Genomic DNA, 23,218 nt, shown 5'->3' with positions numbered 1-23,218 from the left:
TTCTGCACATGCTGTTCCCTCTGCTTGGACGGCCCTCCCCTCCTCTGCCCCCAGGAACCCCACCTCAGTCCCCTCTCACAATCTGGCTCACAAGTCTCCATCCCGGGGAAGACCTTCCCAGGTTCTTCTCTGTCCCCCTCCTGGCCGAGGGCACGCTCCTGCCCTTGTGCACCCCAAACCCACCATAAATGCGACGGTCGGAGGCCTTAACACCTCATGACTCCGTGTCACCTCCTGAGAGTGGCCTGAGGCATGCTGATCCCCGGGGCCTAGAATGGTCCGGCACATGAGAGGTCAGGAAGGGCTGCGAGTGAATGGGGGGGGCGTGTGTGCTTGTCAGCAGTGGGTGCGCATCCGGAGCTCTTCTGGGGTGCTCTCTGCGGAGGCTTTGCTCCCCTCTGGAAAAAGCTCAGGAAGCTCAGTCCCTGAGCAGAGGCCAGTGTTAGCGCCGTAGGGCCCTTGTGCTGGTGTCTGGGGATAAACGTGTCAGCACGTTAGTGACTCTTCACTTAGACTCGACGACCAGAGTCGGGGGCTGGGGGGAAGGGGGGTGGGTAGAGAGTCTCAGTAACCACAAGAAAACCGAGCCTCCGATAGAGAAAGCAAGTTGTTCAGGTCACATAGACTCCAATCCAGTTCTGGCTCCAGACCTTCACCGTATAAGCTGCCCTCAAACTTCAATTGCTGAGAGTTGAAGAACTGTTTGGCTAATTTAGACTCAGTCATGCATTCTAAAAAATATACATTAATACTTTATTTATTGAGTGCTTACTGAGTGCCAGCCACCATGCTAGGCATTTTATATATACATATTAAAACTAATGTGAAAAACAGCCCTGCAAGGCAGGTATCATTAGCCATATTCTTTGAATAAGCTCAGTCTTGAAATTCTAGCTTGGTCCCACTCCAAATCCCATGCAATTCTTTCTGACTGCACATGCGACGCCCAAATCCATACCACTGAATCTCTAAAAGATCTCCACCTGTTATTCCATGAAACCCAACTGCAATGAAATGGTAAGAATCATAAACCACCAGCATGAGCATTTTACAATCAAAATCTCTGCCAGGTACTGCGCTTCTGTGAGCCAGTAACCGAAAGGAATAAAATGTATGAGAGGGCCCTCTCACATAAAGGTCATTTATGGAAGGCAAGATTGGAGAGAGCTCGTAGAGAAGTGGAAACGAGGAATGAATTGATGAGGCTGAGGACAGAGATGACTGGGCTGGGGTGGAGGGGAAGGAAGACCCGCGTGAGAGCCAGTGAAGGGGCAAATGATGGGTTTAAGGGATCGAATCTGATATGGTATTCTGGAAAATGCCACAGAGCCTGAAATCTTCTTTAGAAGATTTGAGAAGATTTAGAAGTCATTAGGCTCTGAAAGAAAGGTAGGCTTTTCCAATTTTAAGGACCATCTCAAAGAGGTTAAATTCCTCCCCTTTTCTAAGGCAGCTCTGAACCAAGAGGATGAAAAGCCAACTAAAGCACTTGCGGGGGTGGGTGTGGGGAGGCAGCCCTTCTGCTCCGCAGGGCTACTGAGCGTGCCCCCTTTATGCAAAACTGATGAGGCACCCAGCCCAGCAGGACCGCTCCCTGGGGAAGGTGGCTTGAAGGAGGTGAAATGATGCCAGCTCTTATCCAGGAGGGGCTCTGGCTGGCTGGCACTGCCCATGAAATGAACATGGGCTAGGTCTGGAAAGTGAAGGACGGGGCCCAGGAACTCGGTTTTAGCTTTGCAGAGTGTTATGGGGGCGTGGGGGGAGCAGATAAGGTTGGGGGTCGGGGGGGGAGGTGGGTGGAATCCTGAGAGAAGGGATTAGACTCTCCAGCGGGTAGTGTGCTTGGATCTTCTTGGGCAGAGCCTTTGGCTGTAACCCCTCATTCTTCTTTGATAATTCCCTGGATAAGCCATTCATTCAATAATCACTAGAACCTAATGGCTGTCAGGCCGTGCACTAGGGAGAATGACAGACACTGACTTTATGGGGTTCACAGTTTGACAAGAGAGAGGCACGTTTATAATACATGGCTCAGTACACCGAAGAGCTTAGGAGAGGCCTTGAAGCCAGACTTGGGTTGCATCCGTGCTGTGCCACTTTCCAATGGGGAGATGCTGGCAAGGAATTTAACTTAGTTCTGACCTTCAGTTTCCTTATGTGGAAAACAGACGTGGTAATACTTCCTTTACAGGGTTCTTATGACCCTTAACTAAGATAATGGTTGAAAGCACTTAGTTCAGCACCTGATACATGGTAAGCATTAAGAAATGGACAACTCTCTAATTAATGCTCCATCCTGTGACTTATCAGGAAAAAAGACAAGATTAATGGCAAAGAAACCTCTCTGGATGGAAAGAAGACTTGAGGTAAGAGCTGAGGACTTGGAAACAGAGGGCCTAGATTTAATTCAAATTCTGCCACTGATTAGTTACTGCGGGCAAGTCGTTTCCTCTCTCTAACGCCTTCCCATCTGTAAAACAACTGCAGTAGCAATCATCACCACCATCATCACCACCCCCATCACCACCCCCATCACTACCATCATCATCATCATCACTACCATCATCATCACCATCACCACCATCACCACCCCCACCACTACCACCATCATCATCATCGCCACTATCATCACCGTCACCACCACCATCACCATCACCACCATCACCACCACCATCATCGTCATCACCACCATCACTACCATCATCATCACCACCATCATCACCATCACCACCATCATCACCACCCCTACCACTACTACCATCATCATCGCCACTATCATCACCGTCACCACCACCATCACCATCACCACCATCACCACCACCATCATCACCACCACCACTATCACCACCATCACAACCACCATCACCACCAGCGTCCCCAAAGACTGACGCAGTGAGGTTCCACTGGGCCCAGAGCTGAGGACAGAGGTGTACTCGGGGTGGCAGTGGGACATATAACCTGTGCTCTTCCAGGCCACAGGAATCTACTTAAACGGTTATCTTATATGGTTCGTCATTGACCACATCAATGAGGCAGGATTTAAGGAGGAATTTCTGAGACGAGACAGCAAGCCAAGCTGCTGAGAACCCAGGGGCCTGAGTAAACACTTGTGTAAAGTCTGACTTCACTGTTTCCACAAACCTAACCAGAGTGCTGGGAAACTCGTCAGCTCACGTTTCATTACAGGCTGGCTGTTGAGTGCAGGGCATGTTGATTTAAGCTGCTTTCATTAAATCCTGCTCTCCATGCCAAACAGCACAACATTCATCTCAGGCAAGAGATGGTCCTGCTTCCTAGGAGGGCCAGACGGCAGGGGCCCATTTCTGCCAAGCCCACCACCTAGAGTCAGTCCTACAGGATGTGTCTTCCCGCCTGCAGCTCCTGGTGAGAAGGCTCTGGGCAGTGCCTGTGCCAGCCCTGCCGTGCCAGGAGCAAATAACGTAAAAGGCGTGACCCGAGCTACCCTTGCTGGGTGTCTGACTTGTGCCAGCCGCCATGCTAACCACTTCCTCCATATTTTCTCACTAAATCCTTACAACAATCCCACAGGTAATTTACCTAAAAGGAAAGGAGGGGAAGCAACTTGCTGAAGCCATTCAACTAGTGAGAAGTTCAGTGCCTGTTCACCACCCCGTAGCCGCAGCCCTGAGTACAAAGACAGCTCCCTGGCTAGAGTGGCATCTGCTCAATGAGGCATCTCCCGCTTAGCTTTAGGGCCCCAACTCCATAGTTTTCAAACAGCTTCCACTCAGTGAAAGTTCCCTCAGAAGGGAGGGAGGGGGAAGACGGGGAGTGCTCCCCGCTACAGGCCCTGTTCTCGGGCACACGTGCACTATACAACTTAATCACCACATGACCCTCTGAGGTGGGCACTGTTATTATTTCCATTTTTCAGACAAAGAAACCACAGTCAAGAAAAGTCAAGTCCCTTGCTAAGGTCACACAGTTAGCACGTGCAGAGCCAGGATGGAGCCTAGGCAGGTACAGCCAGGACAGCAGGGAGGGAGAACCACCGTCAACGCGCTTTCACGAGCCTTCAAACTGGCTTCCGGCGGGAAGTGAGAGCCAGGGAGAAGCTATGGCCGTGGGGAGGCAGCGCGGGGTGCTGGGCAGCGGGGTGGCCCCAGGCTGGGCTCGGACTCCCAGCTGCGGCAGGCTCCGGGTGCCTCAGGTAGGTCACCGAGTCTCAGGGTGAGGGTGGGGAGGTACCATACCTGTCACCCTGCCGCCTGGTGTGTGCATGTGTGTGCGTGTGTGCGCGCGCGCGTGTGTGTGAAAAGGAGAAAGAGAGAGATCTTTGTATGCTTTGAAGCACTCAACAAACACAAATTGTTATCACTATTGCAAGGGGAGACAGGAATTTTGAAGTCATCTATTAAATTCCTGGCCTTGTGGCAATCATGACACTGATTTAGTCAGTTATAGGTTAGAGATTTAAAAACTATAATCCTCGTTTCTGAAAGGGCACCTTTCATCTTGCCTCTCTCAAATGCCTCCGGTACTATCAAGGGCTCTCACCAGTGCATGCTGTAATCACGCTCATAACATAGCTAACATTAACGGAGCCCCTATCACGCGCTGGGTAGCATGCTATGTGCTTTTTTTACTTTATCTTAAATAATCCTCCAAATAATCATTTTCCAAATACTAATCCCAGGAGGTAGGTACGCTTGTTATCTCCGTCTTACAAGTTACAGAAGTGAAGCAACTTGCCCAAAGTTATAACTAGTAAGCAGCAGGGCCAGCATTTGCACCGAAGACTGTCAGACTCAGAGACTCTCCTTATCACACGGAGCTCTCTGCATTAGCTTGTGAGGCCCTCTGTTTGACAGCAGCTCTGGGAAGCGAGAGGCACAGAGTTGAGGAAAATGGGCACTCGCAATTCTATTTAAGGCCCTTGCAATGGGCCTGCTGTCTCCTCTTACAGGGCCAACTCAAGAATGCCTAGCGACCGCACTCAAAGTTACACCTGCCTCCGTCAGAGGCTGTGGAGTCTCATCAGGGATTAACAATGCACGGACAGTTATGGTTCTATCAGAAACTAGCTTTGTGGCCACATAATGAACAATACAACCCAGTGTAGCTTTCGGAGGAGCATTCCTTATATTGCTATAAACAGAGCTGTACAAAAAGACTTATTCCTAAAGATGCAGACGTAGAGAATGGACTTGAGGACACGGGGAGGGGGAAGGGTAAGCTGGGACGAAGTGAGAGAGTGGCATGGACATATATACACTACCAAATGTAAAACAGATAGCTAGTGGGAAGCAGCCGCATAGCACAGGGAGATCAGCTCGGTGCTTTGTAACCACCTAGAGGGGTGGGATAGGGAGGGTGGGAGGGAGATGTAAGAGGGAGGAGATAAGGGGTTATATGTATATGTATAGCTGATTCACTTTGTGATACAGCAGAAACTAACACACCACTGTAAAGCAATTATACGCCAATACAGATGTTAAAAAAAAAAGGAATTATTCCTAAGACATCTGTGTTCGTGATCATGTCTTTACACGAGCTTTGCAAACAAGGATAAAGTCCAATTTAGGCTGCGTATTGAACATCAATTCTCCATTCAATTGGTAAAGGTAATTCAAAGTATTCTAAAGGCACAAATGCTGCACTGGATCTCATTTTTACCAAAGGTCTCAGCCCTCTTTCCTGATCACTACCAGAACTGTTAATACACAAGATGATGAGCTGACTTGAGCTTCACTTTGTTTCAGCAACGTGGTGTGGTGGGGAAAGTGACTCAGAGCGAAAAAAAATGTTGACGGAGATGCTACCACTTCTTAGCCATGTGTCCCTGGGCAGGATTACTCAGAAATTTTCTGGGCCTAAGCGTCTTTATTAGTTGATTTCTCTTCATGCATTTGGTTGCTCTGTCTCCTGCCCCCCTCTCCAGAATGCAAGCTTGCCAGGGTACAGACTTCCTACCTCTTTATCACCTCTGCCTTGTTCAGTAAGTATTCACTGAGTAAAATACTATATAAATTGGCAAAATGGGGATGATGATGCCTTTCTCACAGGGTTTTTGTGTGGATTTAAACAGTGGATACTGTCCAGATGAGATACTAGAAGCAACCACGCTTACTACCTACCAGGACTGTGCTGGGTGATTCACCTGTTCCCATCTAATCCTCACCACGAGAGGGTCTCTAAACCATAAAGCGCCTATAAACAGAGGGTGCCCATGTAATCATTCTGTGGACTTTACACATGTAAATTCTGTGGTGAACCAAATACCAAAATTAAGAACACATTCAATCATGTGTTTGTCATTCATTCATTCATTCATTCATTCATTCGTCAAAGTTTATCCGGCAGCTGCTGTGGGGAGGCCTATGCTGAGTCCTGGGAATGTGGAATAAAACAGGTTTGCTACCCTCATGGAACTTACCATCTCGTAGAGGATCTGGCCAGAAAGGTGGGTGAGGGCCACATTACAAAGCACCCTAAGTACCATACTGAGTTTGGACTTCATTCTGGGGAATGGGTGAAACCAAAGGCCCATCCCTGCAGAGCTCAAGGAGGCACAATGTCCCCCATGGCCTCGCCTCTAGGATGGCCATTGTAATGTGAGAGACGAGAATTCAATGAGTCACATCTATCATCATTAATATGGTTAAGGGGCGATGTTTTGACTCTCAAGGCCACCACTATGAAAGAAACTGTGAATATAGGATTTGTGAATCCTCTGCCCCTCTAAGAGGAGAGGTGTTGAAGGCTGGAGTTCAGGGGAAGAAGAAAAGCATTCAGAGACATGGGTAACCCACTGCTACATGACCAAGGTCAGGGTCAGGGCCCTGAACAGGAATGAACGGTGTACACATCACAGTGGAAACCTCCTCCCTCCATCTAAGCTGTGCCCTTATTCTCCCCACATTTACCGACAGAACAGTCGTGTCCAGTCCAGTTTGGGTCACAGCTGCAAAGCCCGGTGTCTGGGAGGAAGGTTCCGTGGCCCGAACACTGGTCCAAGCACGTGGCCCTGGGCGTCTCACAGTTGGTGCCTCCCCAGCCCACAGAGCAGTGGCACTCGCCTCTCACGCAGACCCCCCGGCCCGAACACGTGGGGTCCATGCAGTCCACTGCAACACAGAGGAGAGATAACAGAGGTAAGTATCGGACTAGCAAGGGTGAGGCTTCTTTAAGCAAACTGCTATACTTTGTAGTGGAGGAGCTTCACGTGCTCAGGGAGAAGGACCCAGATTTCCGTGGAGAGGTCACTTGGTAAGGTGAAGAGAATAACTCTAGCAACGGTAGACCTGGTTTCCCGCCCCTACCTGGTGGTTGACTGTTTAACCTCTCAGGTCTCGGCTCCCTCACCTGTAAAACGTGCATACATATTTGTACCTCTTGACTTGAGGTATCCCGTACCTGCTCTGAGCTTCCATCTATAAAGCAGGTCTGGTCAAATTACCTACCTCTCAGGTGGCTATGAGGACCAAACGACACGGATGATTTGAAAGGACAGCAGAGGCTGTAAATTGTTGCAAAGAAGTTACCTGTCCATTTTATCAGGACATTCAGTAGCGTGACTTGGGCAGACTGTGGTCAGAGCTCATTTATAATTCAGACGGGATTTTACTTTATTTATCAATTAAATTTTATAGCCCAGTATATTTGACTTTTGCACAAAAGAGTGGGAAACTCGGCCTGGGTATATGAGAATCACAGACACAAACGGGCAGAGACTTTACAAAGAGCATCATTCTGGGAACAGGCTGTTCATTCTGAGGATCACCTCATGAAGAAAGCCCTTTCACTATTTGGGTTTTTAAAGGAGTTCAACGTAATTACTTCAATGATAAATAGGAAGACCAAAGGTCAGGAGCAACCACTTGATAAAAACATAATAAGAAAAACAGCAGTAACCATGATATTAGTGTTCATTTAGTTCCTCTTCTATGCCATATCTTGCTATTAAACCTTTTGTATGTATTATCTCATTTAACCCTAACAACGACCCCTTGAGGTAGATACCATTACTATCCTCATTTTACAGATGAGGAAACTGAAACACAGAGGTTAAATAACTTGCCCAAGATCACACGGTGGTAAGTGGAGGACTTTAAATTTGAAGCACTCTTCTCTGGTATAGATCTCTTGCTATCTCTTCTACAACCTTACTGGTTCCAAAATACATGCGCACATGTATACAGACATCGTACATAGAACGGTTAAAAACAGAAATCAAAAGAAAACAGCACAGCGAAAGAAACAGGGCAAAGTGGAAAATTAAGAAAGCCAAATGAAGGCAAAGAATCTCTTTTCTTGCAGTCTCTGGACACCACTTAATAATAATGGCTTAAACATGACCTGTTGGAGTTCCTGGTAATTAAACATGATAAAAATAATAATAGTGACAAATTTTCATGACCTGCCTCAGATCTCAGAACCTCAGAAGGATTATTCTGGCCCATTAGCCTACTATGATAATTCCCTAGATCCAGAGAGTTTTCCAATTTGACAGGAAACGACTCAGCAGTTCCTATCCCGTGGCCTATAAAGGTATTTCCCGTTCAGTGAGTGCCTGGACCCCAGCTTGGGGTTGAAGCTATCTCTCAGCCGCCCTCGAGGTTGAATCTATAAATCTCTACTGTGGGGCTTCCCTGGTGGCGCAGTGGTTGAGAGTCTGCCTGCCGATGCAGGGGACACGGGTTCGTGCCCCGGTCTGGGAAGATCCCACATGCCGCGCAGTGGCTGGGCCCGCGAGCCATGGCCGCTGAGCCTGCGCGTCCAGAGCCTGTGCTCCGCAACGGGAGAGGCCACAACAGTGGGAGGCCCGCGTACCACAAAAAAACAAAAAAACAAAAAAAAAAACAAAAAAAACACGGCACTGTTAGCGGAGCAAGCTGGAGGGTGCCAAGTTTAGCAAGAGGCCCTCGGCATCACAGTACTTGTTCCTCAGACACAGTAAGTCTGATAGGGACCCAGGAACGAGCAAACTGAATTCGATGCTCTCAGAAGCTGGTCCAGGCAGGGAAGAAAGAGCAGAAAGAACTGATGAGAGGCTACCTCCAGGCAATTCATCATCAATTAACCATCACTTCGGAAGGTCAACTGGACAAAGCAAGAGTGGGGTGCAAAGGGAGTTTTAAAGGCGACTGCACCTTGGGGCGGTCTAGCAAACCTTGACTGAACTGGCTGAGATTCCTGCCAGAATGCTGTCCCTGCTGTTCCCAAACCTAGGGCCATTACCTATGCCACAGTGACCCTCTGCCCAAGAGGTCCCACACAGACTGTGCATCTGCCTTCCCCTTCTGGGGCCTCTGGGGAGACTGGAACCCTAGGGTGCGATTAAAATGGTCTCTTTCCCTCACACTGGGTTAGTTTCCCTAACGATATTTGTTTTGCAGGGAGCTGTGTATAACGTGGGAAGATCAGCGGGCCGGGGGTCGGGGAGCTGAAGGAATACAGGGGAAGCTGGCAGGGAGGTGGGCTCAACTTTGGGTAGAAGACTGTCTAACTTAGTTTCTTCTCAGAAGAGGTGCCAAGCAGTTACATTTTTTTTTTTTTTTTCCTGTGCAGACCCTGCCATTCAAGCCAAAATTTCTGGCAGACGCTTGGCCCATTAATGAAATGATGGGGCCTGCGTGGCCAGGCTGCAAACACATCTCTTTTCCCCAAATGTTCCACGCTTCAGTGACCACACAAGCTATCGGACTCGCTTCAGGACCCACAACACAGCGGCTCACTTTTCACTGCAAAAGGCTTAGGTGGGCCCCTCTGCCCCTCCCCCAGCTCCCTGTAAGCGTCCTGCCGGAGGCGTGCCTCAGGCTTTAAAAAACAGGGGGCAGTTTTGATTTGCATTTCTCTAACGATTAGTGATGTTGAGCATTCTTTCATGTGTTTGTTGGCAGTCTGTATATCTTCTTTGGAGAAGTGTCTATTTAGGTCTTCTGCCCATTTTTGGATTGGGTTGTTTGTTTTTTTGTTATTAAGCTGCAATGAGCTGCTTATAAATTTTGGAGATTAATCCTTTGTCAGTTGCTTCATTTGCAAATATTTTCTCCCATTCTGAGGGTTGTCTTTTGGTCTTGTTTATGGTTTCCTTTGCTGTGCAAAAGCTTTTAAGTTTCATTAGGTCCCATTTGTTTATTTTTGTTTTTATTTCCATTTCTCTAGGAGGTGGGTCAAAAAGGATCTTGCTGTGATTTATGTCATAGAGTGTTCTGCCTATGTTTTCCTCTAAGAGTTTGACAGTGTCTGGCCTTACATTTAGGTCTTTAATCCATTTTGAGTTTATTTTTGTGTATGGTGTTAGGGAGTGTTCTAATTTCATACTTTTACATGTAGCTGTCCAGTTTTCCCAGCACCACTTACTGAAGAGGTTGTCTTTTCTCCACTGTATATTCTTGCCTCCTTTATCAAAGATGAGATATCATCTCACACCGGTCAGAATGGCCATCATCAAAAAATCTAGAAACAATAAATGCTGGGGAGGGTGTGGAGAAAAGGGAACTCTCTTGCACTGTTGGTGGGAATGTGAATTGATACAGCCACTATGGAGAACAGTATGGAGGTTCCTTAAAAAACTACAAATAGGACTACCATACAACCCAGCAATCCCACTACTGGGCATATACCATGAGAAAACCATAATTCAAAAAGAGTCATGTACCAAAATGTTCATTGCAGCTCTATTTACAACAGCCAGAACATGGAAGCAACCTAAGTGTCCATCATCAGATGAATGGATCAAGAAGATGTGGCACATATATACAATGGAATATTACTCAGCCATAAAAAGAAACGAAATTGAGTTATTTGTAGTGAGGTGGATAGACCTAGAGTCTGTCATACAGAGTGAAGTCACAGAGAAAAACAAATACCGTATGCTAACACATATATATGGAATCTAAGAAAAAAAAAAAGGTCATGAAAAACCTAGCGGTAAGACGGGAATAAAGACACAGACCGACTAAAGAATGGACTTGAGGATATGGGGAGGGGGAAGGGTAAGTTATGACAAAGTGAGAGAGTGACATGGACATATATACACTACCAAAGGTAAAGTAGATAGCTAGTGGGAAGCAGCCACATAGCACAGGGAGATCAGCTCGGTGCTTTGTGACCACCTGGAGGGGTGGGATAGGGAGGGTGGGAGGGAGGGAGACGCAAGAAGGAAGAGATATGGGAACATATGTATATGTATAACTGATTCACTTTGTTATAAAGCAGAAACTAACACACTATTGCAAAGCAATTATACTCCAATAAAGATGTTAAAAAAAAAAACGGGGCAATAAACTTCAGAAGAAGGAAGAGGGAGAGAGAGAAAAACATAAGCTTGTTAGCTGGTGTTTTATAAACACAGTGAAACCTGTTAGAACAGAACTGAGAGGGAATGGAAGGGAGGAGAGGGGACAGGATGAAGGCCCAAGAAACCCCCACTATAAACGCAAGGACTGTGCAAGGATGCTTCACCAGAGAAACAGAAATAATAAGAGGAATCATTACCAGATGGCCCTTCTCGGGAAAGAAAGCAGGAGTGAAAACATTTCTTTTCAAATAATAATGTAAATCAAATTGCTAAACAGGTTCTCTCTTTCTCTCTGTAAATGACCTTGCACTCTGGGGCACCGGCTGATCAGGAGGACAGACAGCGTCCCCTCCTTGGCCCACATGGCATGGTGGGGCTGGGGAGTGGGACAGCCCCGCTGCTTCAGGAGGAATCTCCTCTTTGTTTTTCTTTCCTTCAGAGAGTCTTCACCTCAAGTGACTAAATGAAAAGGGAAAGCAGAGGAAGGTCACCATTGTCAGGATGAGAAAGCCAAGTTCCTTTGTTCAGGGGCCGGGCTCCTTGCTGAGCTCAGACAGCCCAAAGTAATCCGCATCAAAGCTAATAGTTCTGAATCAGGACCTCCAGCCACACTCAGGGTTTAGAGACGCCCTTTCTCTGAGAGGTGATGGATGCTTTCCAGACACTAATCCCTTCCCACTCCCCACTCTTAAAATGGGCCTATTATATTCTCTCATTTTTTAGGGGAAATGATGCCTTGAGGAGGGGATACTCATTAAATCCCCAGTGGGTTAGAAGACTAGCTCTCCTTCGAGCCTCTTCCACCCGCTGGAGAAGGTGCCAGGGCCCTAGACGGTGGACAGTGGGAGGTAATGACTACTAACATCGTCCATCAGTTTCAAAGTCCATCCATTTCAAAAGACCCTGGATACAGTGAGTGGGGTGAAACAAGAAATGTGCTTCAATAGTCCCCAGAATGATGCTAATGATGTAAGAGCTAACATTTTGGGAGCATTTCCTCTGTGGCAGACACTGAGCTACGTGCTTCACGTGGGTCATTTAATCTAGTCCTCACAACGACCCTCTGAGGAAGGAACTCCCATTTGATGCATGAGGGAACTGAGGCCAGTAAGTGGCAGAACGAGGACTCAAACCTACATCTAATTCCAGAGTGTGCACTCCCGATGGCTACTCTCTATTGCTTGTGAGAAGACCCCTCCTTTCATCGGGAAATCCCATGTGGGCAGGAGGAAAGAGTACCATGTCTGAGGTGAGAAGACCTGGACTGAATTCCAGCCCTGCCATCAGTTAGTGCTATGACTATGGGCGTGTCGCTGCCCTTCCCTGGGCCTCAGGTTCTTTGTGAGATAGAAGTATTTACTTATCTCACCTGGTTAGGTTTTCTCGGGAAGAACTGATGTCACCCTTAAGTCAGCAGTTCACTTCCTAGCCTCGATCTGCACAGGCATGTGTTTACTTTATGAAGGAGGGAGACACATTTATGAGCAACTAAGAGCCACAAACATGAACACACACACACACACACACACACACACACACACAGGAGTGAGACTGTGGAAGGCAGTGTATGGAGGTCTACAACAGACTCACACTTCAGAAATGGAGAGCAGAGGAACTTAAAGGGGAGGAGAGCGAGCTCAGGCTACGGAGCCAGAAAGCCTGGGCTCCAACCTGGCTCTGCCGTCTACCAGCCATGGGACCTTGGGCAAGTCATTTGACTGCCTGAGTCTCAGTTTCCTCAACTATAAAAGGGAGATGATTCCCCTTCCCTGCTGGGGTTTGAAGCTAAATGACACCAGGCTTTTCGCACAGAGGCTTGCATGCAGGAAGTGCTCAATACACACGCTTCTCTTCCCCTCGCTGAGCAGGACCCTCGTTCGTCTATCTTCTCCCTTTAGGTTAGTGACTGCTGCCGAAGGCGTCCTGGCTTGGGGGTGGGGGGTCACAGGGCCGCTCAGGAGGCTCCCTCTGCTCCCTGGATGCCCTCGTGGCCCTGCCTGCTGGCCTCTGTCTCACAGCGAGGTGCCGAGCTGCTTGCCCGCAGGTCTTACCTTCCTCGCAGTTCTCGCCCTTGTAGCCGGGGTTGCAGATGCAGGTGCCCATGATGCAGGTGCCGTGGTTACTGCAGGCCACGTCGATGCACTGGTTGGTGGGCACGTCGCACTCGGTGCCCTTCCAGCCGCTGTGGCACAGGCACCTGCCCTTCATGTACTGGCCGTTCCCACTGCAGAGCACGGGGCAGGAGGCTGCAGAGACAGCGCGGGAGGCCTGGCATGAGTCCACGCCCCACGCACCCCACCTGGCCTCTGTCCCCTTCTCTCCTGGGCTTCAGCTGCTTTGCCACAATTCCCACGTGTGTCCATCTGTTTGCTTCTCTTGCTTTATTTCACTCCAGTTAAAACACATCAGGAATCGTAGGTGAAGGTGTACAGTGCAGGGCCTGGCACAGTTGGTGCCCACTGAACGCTGCTTTCCTCCCGTCCCCCTCACGTTACTGGTGCTGCACGGTGGTCACCAGCATCCTTAGATAGGAGGCTTCAGTCTGGTCCTTGGGCTCACTGGAAAAGACAGCTGGGACTCCTGCCCTCCCCGCATCCCTCCTCCAGCACCCCCCTCCTAGTAGCACTGCATTTCGCTTCCCCATTCCTCACGTGCAGGGCCAATTACTATCATCTTTAACCCAGCCAATCTCAGCTTTCCTTGCCTTTCAGGTCTCCACTCGAGTCCCACACACCGCTGCCCCCATAAGAGAATAGCTGAGCCCAACCTGGCTCTTTAAAGTATTATCTTTCCGTTTTGCCACTTAGCGTAAAGGGTTTTGTGATCGTCTGTACAAAGGACACTATATAAAAATAAATTACATTGCACTGTGCTGTAAGTACCTACCAGCCTTACTGAGACACACTAAGGCTGCTTTATACATGACTCTTAACTTTAAGTGCATATGGGATGAGACACTAATTCTTGTTAGAAGGTATGACTCTTCTCTCTGCACCACCTTCCCCCTGCTCCCACCTGGCCTTTTTCCTTTTTAAAACACTCAGCAGGTAATTGCTGTGCTTCCTCAAGGCCGCTGGCTCTGCTGTCTCACACTGGGTCTATTTCACGTCAGGAAGAACAAGCAGAATCCCCATGGCAGCACCACGGCGTGGCACTTGGAGGGCGCCGTTTCCTCGGCCTGGAAAACCATCTCTGCCTTCCACCAATGAACATCTCGTCTTAGTTCCAGTGTCACCCCATCTGGGGAGCCTTTACTGGTCCTCATTCCATCCAAGCAAAGACCCTTTCATGCTGACAGATGTTCCCCGCATCTAACCTCGCTCTAGGTGTACTTCACTTATCACTGCTTTGTCATCGTCTATTTCCCTGTCTGTCTCCCAGACTGAGAGGTCCTGGGCTTGGGTCTTGCTCCGTGTTGTAACCTCAGTGTCCAGCACAGGACTAAGCCCTGAAGGGCACTAAGCGAATGCCTGTTGAATGAGGGAAGAGGTAGAGAAACCAGAGGAAAGGGCCATTTTAGTTTCCCCAAGAGGACTGCCCAATTCTCGGGAGTACAGATCTGCCCTGGCATTTTCCTCGTTAATTCTTCCAGGACAGAAATGAAGGCCAAAGGCACAGGCAGATCACGGGCAGCCTTTAAACTCTCCCTGTAGGGGTGACCATTAGCATCGTACGTGCCCGAACAGGAGGCCACATTAGTGTCCTGTGTGGAGAAGGGCAGCCTCACCTCCCAGTCCCTCCCCTTGGTGGCCCCAGCCAAGACTCTGCCTGCACTGTTAGATGGTAGGAACTGGAGCAGCAGCTCAGGCCCTTCCACGAGGTCAGAGACAAACCAACTCACTAAAGACAAACGTCCAAGATGCTTGGCAAAAGGCCGATCGGTCCCCCAAGGGGAAATCTACTTTTTAAAAGAACCCCCATGGCCGCTCTTCCTGTTCTCACAATGGACATGGGGTTCCCTGTGGCTGCCCTTCCTTCCTGACCTCCCCAGTCATGCACCCATGGAAAACACGGCTGGGTCAGCCAGGGCTCTGCCTGCGGACCTCCCTCTCAGGGCTTCAGAGGACTGGCTCTTGGGAGCCCTTCTCACAGGAGGCAGGAGCTGGCCTGGATTTCTGCGCTTGCTCGGAGAAGTGGGACCTGAACTGCCCACGGGGTCGCAGGGTGGACCTTGTAAGCCCACAAGCGGGGTTCTCACCTCGACCGCAGTCAGGGCCCAGGAAGCCCAGGAAGCAATGGCAGGTCCCAGAGATGCAGTCGCCATTGCCGTAGCAGTTGCTGGGGCAGTTATCCACGGATTCTGTGGGAGAAAAGAGAAACAGAGTTGCAAACGGAAGCTTCTTTACCCAAACAGAGGGCCTGGGAATCCAGCCTCAGGTTAACTAGGACCCACACATTTGAGTGCTTCTGGCCCAGTCAGTGAAAGGAATCAATAAAGTTAAAAATGATATATTTACTCTTACTGAGGTACATCTCAACCGACGTTAAGAGACGTGTTTGGGAAAATGTGTGCCTAAACCAATGTTTTATAAATCAACTTTGTATCTACAAATGCAGTAGAGATTTCAGCTACAAACATTGGGAGAAAATAGTTTAACCCATTTGTGGTTATCTTTGGAGGCTGGGTTATGGGGGAGATTCTTGGGGTCTTCTTGACACTCTTCTATGTTTCACATTTTTCTCATAATGGGCTGAGGCTCCATGAATTTGTTTTTTCATAAAGCTACTGGGGATTTGCAAATCTGTCTCTTCCCACTTCTGATTCTCCATCTATCAGCCCAGGCCCCAGCATCTCTCACCGGGGCTCACACAACGGCCTCATGGCTGGCCTCTCAGAGTCCTCTCCCCCTCTCCCCCTGATTCATTCACCACCCAGCAGCCTGAGCCATCTCTCTGAAACAATCTGATCCTGTCATTCTCTGACTTAAAACCCTTCAATGGCCCCCCATCTGCCAAAATGAAAAAAATCCAAGCTCTTTCCAAATGCGTCAGAGTTTTCCTTCACATTCCCTTTGCCGTACCTGCATCCCCAGCATCGCCAATCAGTGCCCACCTTCTGCAGCGATGCTACTTTCTCTAATTCTTCCTAACATTGTGCATTCGGTATCGTCTATGTGACATGCCAAGGAAATATAGGATTCATTTCAGAAAGACTTTAGTAAAAAATTAATCAATGTTTTGTAGCTCCAGTTAGTAAACCTGTTATCTAGGAAGTCTTTATTTGGAACGGCTCGTTTCTCAATAATGCTGGACATGGAATAAAGGAAGAAGCCACTACATCCTGAATGCCTTCTTTGTGCCACGTATTTCCACAAAGGTTATTTCAGTTCACTGTCACGAAATCTTCAAGCATGTATCAATATTCCTATTTTACAAACAACAAAGAAATGACAAGATGAGGAGGCTGATAGAGAGATGAAGGGACTTGCTGAAGGCCCTGGAGATACTAAGTCATGGACGCCACATCTGAACCCAGGCCTCTGGACTCCAACCCCTGGTCTTCTTCAATGATGCTATGCTATCTGGGCCTTAAAGGAACTAACTCTTCAGCAGACGCCAGGGATGAACAAGGCAGATGTGTGGGCCAGTGAGGCCAGTCCTGAAGACAGCAAAGGACCAGTTGGAAGGTAGCGAATTCTAGGACTTTCAGAGCTTGAAGGGATTGAAGAGACCACCTAGTCTAATAGTCTCATTTAATAGAGAAGGAAACTGAGACCCATAGGGAGGGCAGTGACTCACCCAAGGTCTCCGAGAGAGTCAGCAGAGTCAAGTTAAAGCAGAGAAAAGGTTAGTGCGGTGGGGCAGAGCTAAAGATTCAACCTGTTGTCTTAGCTCCCAAGTGTAAGTCATGAAGCCAAGACTAAGACCTCTGTTAAATGAGATGTCACCATATGAGACATGAGTCTTACCTACAGGAAAGTTGTGGCTTAACTGGGAGACTGGGATAACAGCTGTCACCCAGGCAGCAGCACGGGGCGTGGAAGCTCTGCCTAGAGGTAAGGAGACCTGGTTCTGGGGCCCATCCTTCTAGAATCATGCTGGGTGACCTAAAGTAACTTCCTTCCCCTCTCTGGGTCTCACCTTCCTCATATGTGAAATGAAGGTGATAGCAGAGATGATTCCCAGGACTGCTTCCTGTTCTAAAATTCTACAAGCATCTTGCAGAAAAGGTGTCCAGACAGGGCATCAAGCCTTAAATCCAGGAAATCACTTAGGGCAATGCAATGGCAGCTGATATGGGGTAAAACTAGCAGAGGGAAGGCTTCTTGGAGGAGGTGAGCTTGAAAAATGGCTTGAGTGTGGATAGGTGGGGGAGAGGTGGGGGGATTTTGAGGTGCTCACAGCATGGTGCATTTCCCAAAAAGGTCTTTTCCCAGTTGTCTGCCGTTATCAACTTGGAAAAGACTGAAAACATTTGGGAGAAGGGTTCAGATGTATGCTTCTTTTTGTGAGCGGGTGGAAAATTCCCCTCGTGCGCTGTCCCTCTGCTATCCTGAGCAGCATACGACACTAACACAGAGTTAAGAACGAGAGGGCCTAGTCTAGCCTGTGTTCTCATTTCAGGGAGTCTGAAGCTGCCTGGGACCTGGCAGAATGAGGCTCACGAGACAGGGCCCTGAGCATCTCTGCTCTCCGTTGGCTTTGCCTGGGAGAATCCATATGCCTTTAAGTCCCTAAAGCCTCTATGTTAGGAGTGGCTTCCGAAACACTGTTTTTACAGAGAATGACTTCGGACATTTCCTTCTGAACATTCTTTTAACAATAAGAATTTTGAGTAAAGTTTAAGGCAAGATTATTTTCTCTTTAGGCTACTGGCTAATGGCACAAATGGAGGGTGGGTTCTACCTGCAGTCTTGCAGAAGGAGTACAGGACAGAGAGGCAGAAGGCCTGCTTCTAGCTCTTGTTCTGCTACTGAAGGGCTCTGGGACCTTGGCCACAGCACTCGATCTTCCTGTACCTGTTTCCTCAAATGTCACCTCCTCTGACAAGACTTCCTCATTTCTTAAACAGGCTAAGATACCCCTGGGATTTTTCCATCACCCCTGTTAAAGCACCAGATAGGCAACACTGTTGACTGTGAGGACAGGACATCCTTGAGGACAGAAACCGAGTATATTCACTTACACATTTGCCCTGGTGTCCAAAGAAGGGTCTCAGTAAATGTTTGATGCCGTCCCTGAAAGAATTTGGCTAGATGTTCTCAGAGATCCCTCCCAGATCTAAAATTCTATGGTCTAGGCCTTCTCAAACCCAGTGGTATAAAATATGTCTCCTCATACAAGTACCATAATTTCCAGCTGTGTTGTTTTTCTTTTTCTTTTTCCTTTCTCTCTCTTTTTTTCTAATCTTTCTTTCTTTTTCTTTTCCAGCTGTGTTTTTAATAGGATCAGTTGCAGGTAAGTGTCACACACTTTCTAGATTTTGATTTATGAAGTCTGTAAGACACAAACCTGTTAATTCAAAAAGTCTTCCTAGTGAAAAAGTAAGGCACATATATTTTCTGTGACTGAGTATCATGTTGGTTGCTGTATCTGACAGAATAGAAGCCTGTTTGCTACAAAACTTGCCCCAGGCTGCTGGTGTCAGAAGGCAGAAGTTTTAGGAGATGTGGAATAATTTTACGACAGCAACATGGAAGTAGAGACATTTGGAGAATATTTCTTTTTGATGAAATGTTTTTGTATATAGTTTTTCTTCCACTTGGAAGGATTTCAACTACTTGGGGTCCACTTGGAATCCTACAAATAATGAGTCTCCAGTGACCAGATATCTCTATGCTAAATGCTAGTACAGAAGTGACACTCACTAGCTTGGGAGAAGTGTGAACTTTATCGCATAAACATGTTATGTTTTCAATTAGTGTCTGGTGAGTTTCTTCCCCCTATAGTTCCTTCCTGCTTTGCTCATGTTCACACTGCAGCTGCCTTCATGTAGTACAAGGTGTACCTTAGATCTGCTCAGATCTGAATGAAAAATTCAGCTGCCTGTAAATAACTGGTTTTCATAATTGGGTGTATGGTATGGTAGAAAACAGGGGCCTTTCCCCCAGCTTTTGCTTTCCTATCACAACAGTGTGTTCTGCTAGGAAATTTGATTTTCAGGAACTTGTTTTTCCTTCCATCAATATTGGAATGCAGAATTTAAATGTTTCCTGAGCTCATTCTCTGGACATGTGTTCTGAGTGGGCGTGTTCTCTGGATGTTGACCAAAATATTGCTCGAAATACAAAGGGGCATCTGCAGAAGGAAGAAAAGACAACAACGGTCCTTCCTGGAGAAAACACGGGAGACGGGAAACTATAGAGGCCTTTGGTGAAGCCACAGCAGTGCCTCATTTTGTCTGCTCACCACGCTTTTCCAGAGACAGATCATTAGCATCGCCATGTCAAGGTGAACGATGATCACAGTTGGTAAGTATGTCCTCCTGAGTCTAGGGTTGACGTCTGGGAAAGCCTGCCTTCATTTGCCACCTTCTGCTTTTCTTATTTGAAATCCCGGAGCCTCGCTTTTGCAGGAAACAAGGAGAGACCACAGAGGGAAATCCTGCCTGAAGGAGGACTACTGGGCAGTGTAATTGCCTACTGGACTCCAGTTTCACAGGGGCAGTTATACGAGAAGGGGAGAGGAGGCTTTTCTCCTTTACTAGCTCACTGTGGTGTGGGCACACCTGCTTCGTGCCCTGCTCTGAGCAGGCAAACCTTTGCAGTGATGGAGCCTGAGGTTGAATTCCAGCACCAAAGACAGAAGGAACCAGTTGTGAGTGAGGTCAGAGCCCACTAGCCATCCTTGTCTCTCTTTTCTGCTCACCCAGCACTTATCCCCCGCCTCCCCCAGCGCCTCCTCCATGTACTGCTCGCCTGTGATGTGTCCCAGCTAATAAAAGCCCACGCTAGCTACCTACAGCTCCTCCCTCTGCTTATCTTGTCTCTCCTTAAGCTGTAACAGTGGATGTTGGCAACTTTTTGGAAGCACTTGTTTATAGAGCCAAAGTCTACCTATTGCCAAGAGAGATGTACTCTTTCAGGCCTCCTTTTGGCTTCTCTGTAGGAGGATGGATGCTAATGCTTCAGGCAAGAAGGAAGGAACATGGACTCCAGAGCAGCCCATTGGATGATTGGACACATTGTCTTGTCTACAGCCGGTGAAATTTATACTCTAGGTTACATCTATTACATCCCCTTTGATCCTGAAGCCGGGGCTGGGTTTGTTGTCCACAACCAAAAGAAGAGAGGGAAACAAACTAGACAGCAAAGCTGGGTGTTAATTCTACAGTTACTCTGACAGAGACCGTTTCATTCCCTCAAATGGAACTGTGAAAGGTCTATCATATATTCTAATGTATTCCTTGTAATTACGAGAATTAGGTACTTTTGCCACCATTTCACAGTCTCACATGGAGACTGAGAGCTGAAGTCACTTTCTCAAGGTCACACAGCTGTAAGGGTGAATCTGGTAGGTGAACCAAGTTCTATCTGAAGCCAAAGTTTGTGGTATATGGCCTGGACCAAAATATGGGATCCAGTCCCATACTAGCTATGAGCCCTATGGACAAGGCATCTCTAAACATCAGTTTCTTCATCTGTGAAATGGGGTTAATAATAGCACCCACCTCAGAGGGTTACTTTGAAGGCAAATAGTGCTACGCTGTGCATGTAAAGAGGTTTGCCCAGGACCTGGCAGAGTTGGTATTTTGGTTTTAAGGAAGGTCACACATGCTTTCCGTTTGTGAACCACAACAGCACACGAACTTGGTCTAATGAATGCAAACAAGGCAATATGGGTTCCTGGGGGGTAAACACACATACACACACGAAACACACAGAAACTCTCCACAGTAAAAACAGGAACGCAAACGAGCAACGTGCTGAATGTGATGACGGCAGGATATTTGGGTAAATTTCCTCCTGGGGAAAAAGCACTGTAAAAGCAAATTAAACCTGTTGTCTCCCAGAAGCCCAAACACAGGCCAGCTCAGGACAACACCTGAACGAACTTTTCCCCCCGTGCACTCCAGTTTGGCACTGGGCGGGTGCAGGTGCTGGAAAGCTGTTCTGCGGCCTGTGAGGCGTCACTCTGTAGGTGCCCCAGCTTTCTTTGCAGATGATGGGATTCAAAGGCCTTCAGTCTGCAACAGGCTAGGTCAATGCAATGACAAAAATCGGACAAAGCCTCTGACAGCCTGGGCTTGAAGCCAGTTCTGCACTGGCATTTGAACTGGGAGATCTCTTTTCAGTCCTACCCCAGAAGTCTACCAACCACCATTAAGAGCAGCTCCAAGGAGGGATCTAAGAAAAAGACTGTTCCCTTGATTATATTCAGTCTTGGTTCTTTGTTAATTATTTCTTTGGGGGCAAACCAAATTTCACCAATGAGACTGTGAGCTCCTTGAAGACATGCATTATGTCTGGTTCTCCAAAGAGGCAAGTCCTCAGTAATGTTTGTTGTATTGAGAAGCTAAGCCGGAGTGCAATGGAGGAAAGGGGTCAGGGTCATGGACACGGCACAACAGTCAGACTCAAGAGAACAGCTGGTGGCCAGCAAAGCTGCTGTTTCCTTGTCCTATGTTTTTAGATGTGCAATGTCTAGAAGAATGCAGGGAGTGATAGGAAGTTCAACTTTGCATTGCACTCTCAGACCGTATTTGGAGCTCAGCTGTTCACATCTGGGAGGCACATTTAAGAGCCCAATAAGATAAACTGGAGCATGTTCATTGAAGAGCAACCGGATGGTTAAGAGAACTTGAAATCACATTGCAAATACAGAATTCTTGAGAGAGTTGGGACTTTAGCTTACTAAGGGAGAATGAACCCTGCTTAAAAATAACTAAAGGGCTATTATGGGAAATAAGGATTAGACTTTTGTTTTGGTCCTAATAACTGGACTTAGGTCCAATAAGTAAGGACTATAGTCCTTGGGCAATGGAGTTGGTTTGAAAGAAGAAAGAATTTTGTAAGAGAATACCACTTACTATGTTGGGTTATCTTCTGTTGATGTATATGTGTCTACCTAAATATTGTAAACTTCATGAGGGCAGGAAATGTGTTATTCATCTCTGAATCTCTAGTAAATAGTCATCCTTGACTCAAAGCAGGTCTTAAATGAATCTTTGTTAGTTAAATGGCCAAATGAACAGGCTATGTGAGCTATAAGGTCATATATTTTCAGTCACTGATGTACTGCAGGAGAGGGCAAATTAATGACTGGGATATTGCAGGGAGATTAAAGGTAGACAGTATAGCATCTTCCAAATCGGAAATCTCACAGTGCTATGAGTCATGGTGTAAGGGAACATGCCTGGATTGGATCAAGAAACTTGGGTTCTTTTTTTTTTTTTTGCGGTACACGGGCCTCTCACTGTTGTGGCCTCTCCCGTTGCGGAGCACAGGCTCTGGACGCGCAGGCTCAGTGGCCATGGCTCACGGGCCCAGCCGCTCCCCCGCATGTGGGATCTTCCCGGACCGGGGCACGAACCTGCGTCCCCTGCATCGTCAGGCGGACCCTCGACCACCGCACCACCAGGGAAGCCCAGAAACTTGGGTTCTTTACTTACAAAACAGAAATAGACTCATAGGTTGGAAGCAACCTAAATGTCCATTGACAGAAGAATGGATAAAGATGTGGTACATATATACAATGGAATATTACTCAGCCATAAAAAAGAATGAAATAATGCCATGTGCAGCAACATGGATGGACCTAGAGATTGTCATAGTGAGTGAAGTTAAGTCAGACAGAGAAAGACAAATATAATATCATATGATATTGCTTACATGTGGAATCTAAAAAATTGGTACAAATGAACTTATTTACAAAACAGAAATGGTCACAGATGTAGAAAACAAACTTATCATTACCAGGGAGGAAAGGGGGGAGGAATAAATTGGGAGATTGGGATTGACATATACACACTACTATATATAGAATAGATGAGTAATAAGGACCTACTGTATA

The 23,218-nt window shown here is 47.5% G+C and overlaps 1 protein-coding gene across 1 annotated transcript in view; it reads right to left on the bottom strand.

Moving 5' to 3' along the window:
• The window catches only part of TENM4 (teneurin transmembrane protein 4), a 739,181-nt gene that overhangs the window by 137,243 nt on the left and 578,720 nt on the right, over nt 1–23,218 (bottom strand). The window contains exons 15-17 of the mRNA XM_073808362.1: nt 15,465–15,566; nt 13,318–13,512; nt 6,888–7,088 (exon numbers count right to left, since the gene is read on the bottom strand). Coding sequence (XP_073664463.1) covers nt 6,888–7,088; nt 13,318–13,512; nt 15,465–15,566 — 498 coding nt within the window. The remainder of the gene's footprint in view (nt 1–6,887; nt 7,089–13,317; nt 13,513–15,464; nt 15,567–23,218) is intronic.

The sequence above is a fragment of the Tursiops truncatus genome, chromosome 8 (assembly GCF_011762595.2).
Source record: "Tursiops truncatus isolate mTurTru1 chromosome 8, mTurTru1.mat.Y, whole genome shotgun sequence".
Taxonomy (NCBI): domain Eukaryota; kingdom Metazoa; phylum Chordata; class Mammalia; order Artiodactyla; family Delphinidae; genus Tursiops; species Tursiops truncatus.
Note: the sequence above shows the minus strand (reverse complement) of the source record. Positions and strands in the feature narration are given on the sequence as shown.